The 5,149-nt window shown below is 33.8% G+C and overlaps 1 protein-coding gene across 1 annotated transcript; it reads left to right on the forward strand.

The window, feature by feature from the left end:
- The first annotated feature begins 203 nt into the window (after nt 1-203).
- Nucleotides 204-3,343, forward strand: LOC110092258 (FCS-Like Zinc finger 3). The gene is made up of 2 exons (XM_020816736.2): nt 204-570; nt 2,916-3,343. The coding sequence occupies exons 1-2, from the start codon at nt 287-289 to the stop codon at nt 3,082-3,084; spliced, it is 453 nt and encodes a 150-aa protein (XP_020672395.1). The 5' UTR covers nt 204-286; the 3' UTR covers nt 3,085-3,343.
- Nucleotides 3,344-5,149: the final 1,806 nt, after the last annotated feature.

Here is a 5,149-nt window from a genome sequence, read left to right on the forward strand (position 1 = left end):
ATGGGAAGATTAAACCAATGGCCAGGATTAACTGCAGACCTCTATTGTCCCGTTTCTCTTCCCTCGAATCCCGTCACCGCCGTCAGGCAAATTATTGGGTTAGGTGACCGAACGCAGAGATAGGTTCGGATAATAATAAAATATTATTTTAAAATTAGCGCAACTAAAGCGCAACTAAAGCGCAACCAAAGCGCAACCTATTCTTCGCAGCTTCCTCGGCCCTATTAAATAAAGATGAAGACAGGGAGACCGAACGAGGGAGACAAAGGGGGAGCGGAGGTTGGGTATGCTAATGGGGAAGAGACCACGGACTCCGATGAAGAGAACGACGAGCCTCACGGAACTGTCTCCTGATCTTGCGGCAGCAGCTTCTCCTGCTGAAATCCCTCCACAACCTCTGGCGGCAGATTCCAGGCGGGATGGAAAGCCGCCGCCTTCGCCGGCAGTGCAGAGGAGCAGGAAGCGGAGATGCTCGAGGGATCCGTCTGTAGCAGAGGCCGACCCCTTCCTCACGGCTTGTGGTCTCTGCAAACGCAGCCTCGGCCCTGGTTTTGATACTTTCATGTATAGGTATTATACTATTGTTGATATAAATCTAAGAAGCCATAAAAACCCTTTTGTACTCTCTAGAATGCTTGCGGATTTTGGTTTTCTGAAAACTTTTCTGTTCCTGATCTGGATTTGGGCGCTTGGACATATATCAGGGTTTAATTTTACCTGTTGCGATTAAGAAATGTAACATGACATTCTTTGGTTCCTCAGAAAACTTTGTTTTGGGTTTCACGGATAAACATGGCAGTGTTCTTTCTCAGACGATGTAGTCTATTTCTGCATGCTCTTGGTTAAAAGCTGCGCAATGCGCTCGCAGACGTAATGATCTTTTTTCTTTTTCTTTTTTATTTTTTATTTTATTTTTTTTAGGCTTCTTTTATTTGTGCCTGCATGTTTCAATATTTGCATTTGTTTGTTTCTCCTGATTTTTCTTCTGCTATGCAAACTATATTGCGTCTGTTGGGTTGCTACTTGCTAGAGTATGCTTAATTGTATCATTTTATTGATGTGTGAATTGGTTATATCATTGATATGTCTATTTTATAAATTTATGTTGTATGAGAAACTTGAGATATTGATCTGAATGTTTGGATTGTTTGTTCTGTGATTTGCTTGACTGATGTGCAGCAGTTTTACTATTGTTTATCTCTATTATGAAGGAATTTTTTTGTGTGTGTTTTCCTAATTACAATTTGAATGCGATGAGAAAGAAAATTGGCTCGCCTGAGTGGAAGCTTGGTCAAGGAGCCAAGCATATAATCGATTGGTTTTTCTTTTGTATCCAGAAAGAGCATAATCAGTTTCCATGGATATGAAATGGCCACAGACCTATTGTTTCAAATAACAAGAGTCATATAATGGATTCTTCATGTTTTGTAAATAACTTTTTATGTGTACAATTTTTAAATCTTACAAAATTTGTTTATGTATCTTGACTTATCCCATATGAGCCTTTTTAAATTGATAAAAATAACATTTCTTGATAAATGATTAATGTATAATTTACCTTGGGTTTATGTTATATTGTTGTAAGACAAATTACTTGAAGGTCCTTCATGGTTTATTAACTCTCGAAGTCATAAAACTTGAGTTGCTGATTTATTGGTTCTAAAATTGTACCAATTTGCTGCCATTTCTTCATTTTTTTTTGTTCTCTAAAACTTAAAACATTGTCAGTATTTTCATAGTATTGTTATTACTCTCATAATAGAGTTCAGAAGGATATATGTTATCAAATAACTCTGGGATATAATTTTGTCTTCTTAGTTGGGGAATAAAATATTTTGCAAATTTTTGCCAATAAAATTTGTCATGTGCGGGCAAATCACTGGTGCTTACCATAAGAATTAACAATGACATGATCAAATCTGATGTGAAACTACTAGGAGTTACGATCAAAATTAAAAGAGAATTATTAAAGTTTGCTTTTTATAATTTTATGGGGATCATGCAAGATAGAGTTAAGATTTAGAAACGTTAACTTTGCTTAGGCCAAAGAGTTGCAAGAGAGATTAACCAAAACGAATCATTCAATGTCCTCATCAAAAGCTAATCCTGCTTCCAAGTTACTTAAAATTACTGTACCCAAATTATGGTCCCTAATATTTATTGGACACATTAATGTCCTTGAGTCTCACTTTTTTAGCATTGGAAATAAATTTACATTTTGGTGGCAAAGAAGGCACTAACAATGAAGTTAGTATTACAAAGTTTATAATATTAATGCATGCAGATTAATAAATGACTATTTTAGATTTGTGATAGTTTTATTTAATAGATTGTTACTACATTTCTATTTTGCTATAGCTTTTTGATTATTTTTTTGGAGCTTTAGCAGTGAGAATGAGCTTTTCACAATCAAATTTGCTAGAATTTGATAGCTATAGGAAAGTAGTTTTTTTTTAAGGGAAAAAAGTTTATAATATTCACAGTAGTCTTAGAAAAAGTTTTTTCACCCCAATTTGACAACTAATCTTATAGAAAATTATAGTCATCCCAAATGAATATTAGATAAATAATAGAAATAGCACTTTTGAAAACAAGGCACTGGAATATATGTTAGTATTTTGGGCATTTCTACGGAAAGTAGAAGATGCACCCATATGTTACCTCATGAACTATTGAATAAGAATGAAAAATTAGGATTCATTAAATCGATTTAGAGTACCAGGGATAATGTTGATGATGAGAGTACTTTTTTTTGAGAACATACTCTTAGGAAAACAGTTCTTTCTTATTTCTAAATTATTTCACATCTAAATTTTTATTTTCTTTACTGCCAAAATTTTATCTTGTTTTTGACAAAATTCAATTAAAAAAAAAAGCAAAACGACTTGGCGCTGAATGTTTCTTTCATTTTATAGGGGAGAAGTTGCTTTTTGTAGCAGTGAGTGCAGGGAAAAGCAGATAACCATAGATGATAGAAATGCGAGAAAGAAGTGCCCTTCCTCTAGTGTAAAGAAAGCTGAACAACCTACACCCCCAAAGAGCTCTGAATCCTCAGCGAGCAGTGAAACAATTACTGCAGCTTAAACTGTATAGTTCTGCCCTATTTCCTTTAACAACTCATTGCATTATATATCATCAATATAGGCAACAATTCTGAGCTCCATGTTTAAGCAAATTAGATTGCTTTGAGCTTTGCTTTCCTCCTCTTCTCTTAGCTTTGCTATGAACATAGTGTGTGTTGTTAGATGTTTTGAGTTAAGGTTCTCCATTTCTCATTTTCATGCGTGAAATGGAACATGTATGCAGTGATTTATCACATTATTATTTTTTCCTTCGAAGAAAACTTTTGTTTTTCATGAAAAGATCTTATAGTTTTGTTGAATAAACCTATAATCCTCGATTAAACTTATATTTAAAATAGATATTTTTTAAATTGATGTGGCCATATATTATTCTTTTTATATAGGTTATTTAAGCAATCGCATAATAAAAAATAAAATTTTTTATAACTTAAAAAACTTTGGATAATCTATTGAAGGAGTATAAAATCTCTCAATAATTGGTACACCCAAAAAAATGACTAAATAAATGATATTGGATTTATCTTAATTAGATGGTTCAATTCCATTTAGGAGAGGATTATTAGCCGGGGTATTGGACATGATTGATTTTGGGAGCATAAAAATGAAGAAGTTGTTTTTCTCATGGGGCATGACATGTTGCGTTTGAAAAAGTTGAAAAAACTCATTGTGCTCATTTTATTCTTGTCTCTCCATATTTGCTTGTTACTTAGGATTGCATGCCAACTAATCTGAAGTATGTTTCTTTGCTTCTGTTTATAATCAACATCTCCGAGACATCTTTGGTATCAAGTTGGGGTCCTTGCCAGTAAAATATTTGGGCAATCCTTTTAGTGCTGGTAGACTCTTAGTTAAGCAGTGTCATGCTTTTTTAATAGGTTGAGCATGTGCTTGTAGATTTGGATCCAAAATATTTTTCTTTTGTTAGCTGTTTCGAGCTCATAATGTCCTTCTGTGATGAGTTTTTGCTTGTTGGTTTTGATTTGTGTCCCTTAGCAAGTTGTTCTAAAGAAAATAATTATGTCTACATCTAGATTTTATTTCATGGGGATAATATAAAAATTGCCTATAATTTCTTCTGATAGGACTTATATTTTGAGAGAAAAAGGGAAATGGGGCTTTTCTCGGCCTCTACTTTGAATAAGATTTTCAAAATGAAATCATGTGGAGAGTTTTCTTGTCTAATAACTACTTTGCCATGTGGTGCTAACATTTCTATGGCTCTATCTGGAATAGGTACTTCTATAAGATTTTTTCAATTGTGGAGGAAGTTGTCTCTTATTTTATTAAATGTGTCACTGAGTTACCTTAAATGTGGGGATGGTCATCCCTGGTCCCTCTACGATTCTTGGGTAAATAATTCACTTTGTGAGTTTTTTGAAATGCATGAATTCATTTTCTTATTAAAAAAAAACACCTGCTAAATTCACAGCTTCTGTTCTTGCATTGATATACTTGGTAAAATCAACTTTTTGAATGAATATGATAAGCTTTTATAAAATTTCAGATGCTTCTGTTATTCTTCTCTCGGGTAAGCTTAAGATGGATTGGTCCAACTTTGTTTGGTTTAAATGTAACGCCCTAAACTACTTGCTTTTTACTTGGTGGACCTGTATTGACGGGCTTCAAACTAATGGTATTCTTAGTCAAGGTGGTAATATCATTTATAATGTTTGCAAAGAGAATCACAAGCATCTATTTTCCCAGTGCTCTTATGCTATAGAACTGATTAGGAAATTGCTTCCGAATGATAGGTGTGATCTTTTTAATGTTATTTTAACAACTTCATATGACTGAAAGATTCTATCTCTTAATTTTATCTACCCTATATATTTATGACGTGAAAGGGATAACAGAATATACAATGTGAGGAGTTGGGATTTGTTCTTAATTGACACACAAAGTGATTAGATGGCCTAAAAGAGATCAATGGCCAACTGAGATTAGAATTTTTATGGAAAAGTTTAAGGGTTTAGTGCTTTTTTCCTCTTGCGATTCCCCATTTTCATTTCTTACTTTTTGCAGATTTTCTCTTCTGCTGTGCTGTACTGGTTTTGGTTGGAGCACTT

This window comes from Dendrobium catenatum, unplaced genomic scaffold, assembly GCF_001605985.2.
Source record: "Dendrobium catenatum unplaced genomic scaffold, ASM160598v2 fragScaff_scaffold_1088, whole genome shotgun sequence".
In the NCBI taxonomy this organism is placed as follows: Eukaryota; Viridiplantae; Streptophyta; class Magnoliopsida; order Asparagales; family Orchidaceae; genus Dendrobium; species Dendrobium catenatum.

Coding starts and splice junctions, on each gene's coding strand:
- LOC110092258 (XM_020816736.2), top strand. CDS start 287: ATGCTAATGGGGAAGAGACCACGGACTCCGATGAAGAGAACGACGAGC. Junction 571..2,915: donor TTTGATACTTTCATGTATAG/GTATTATACTAT, acceptor TTCATTTTATAG/GGGAGAAGTTGCTTTTTGTA.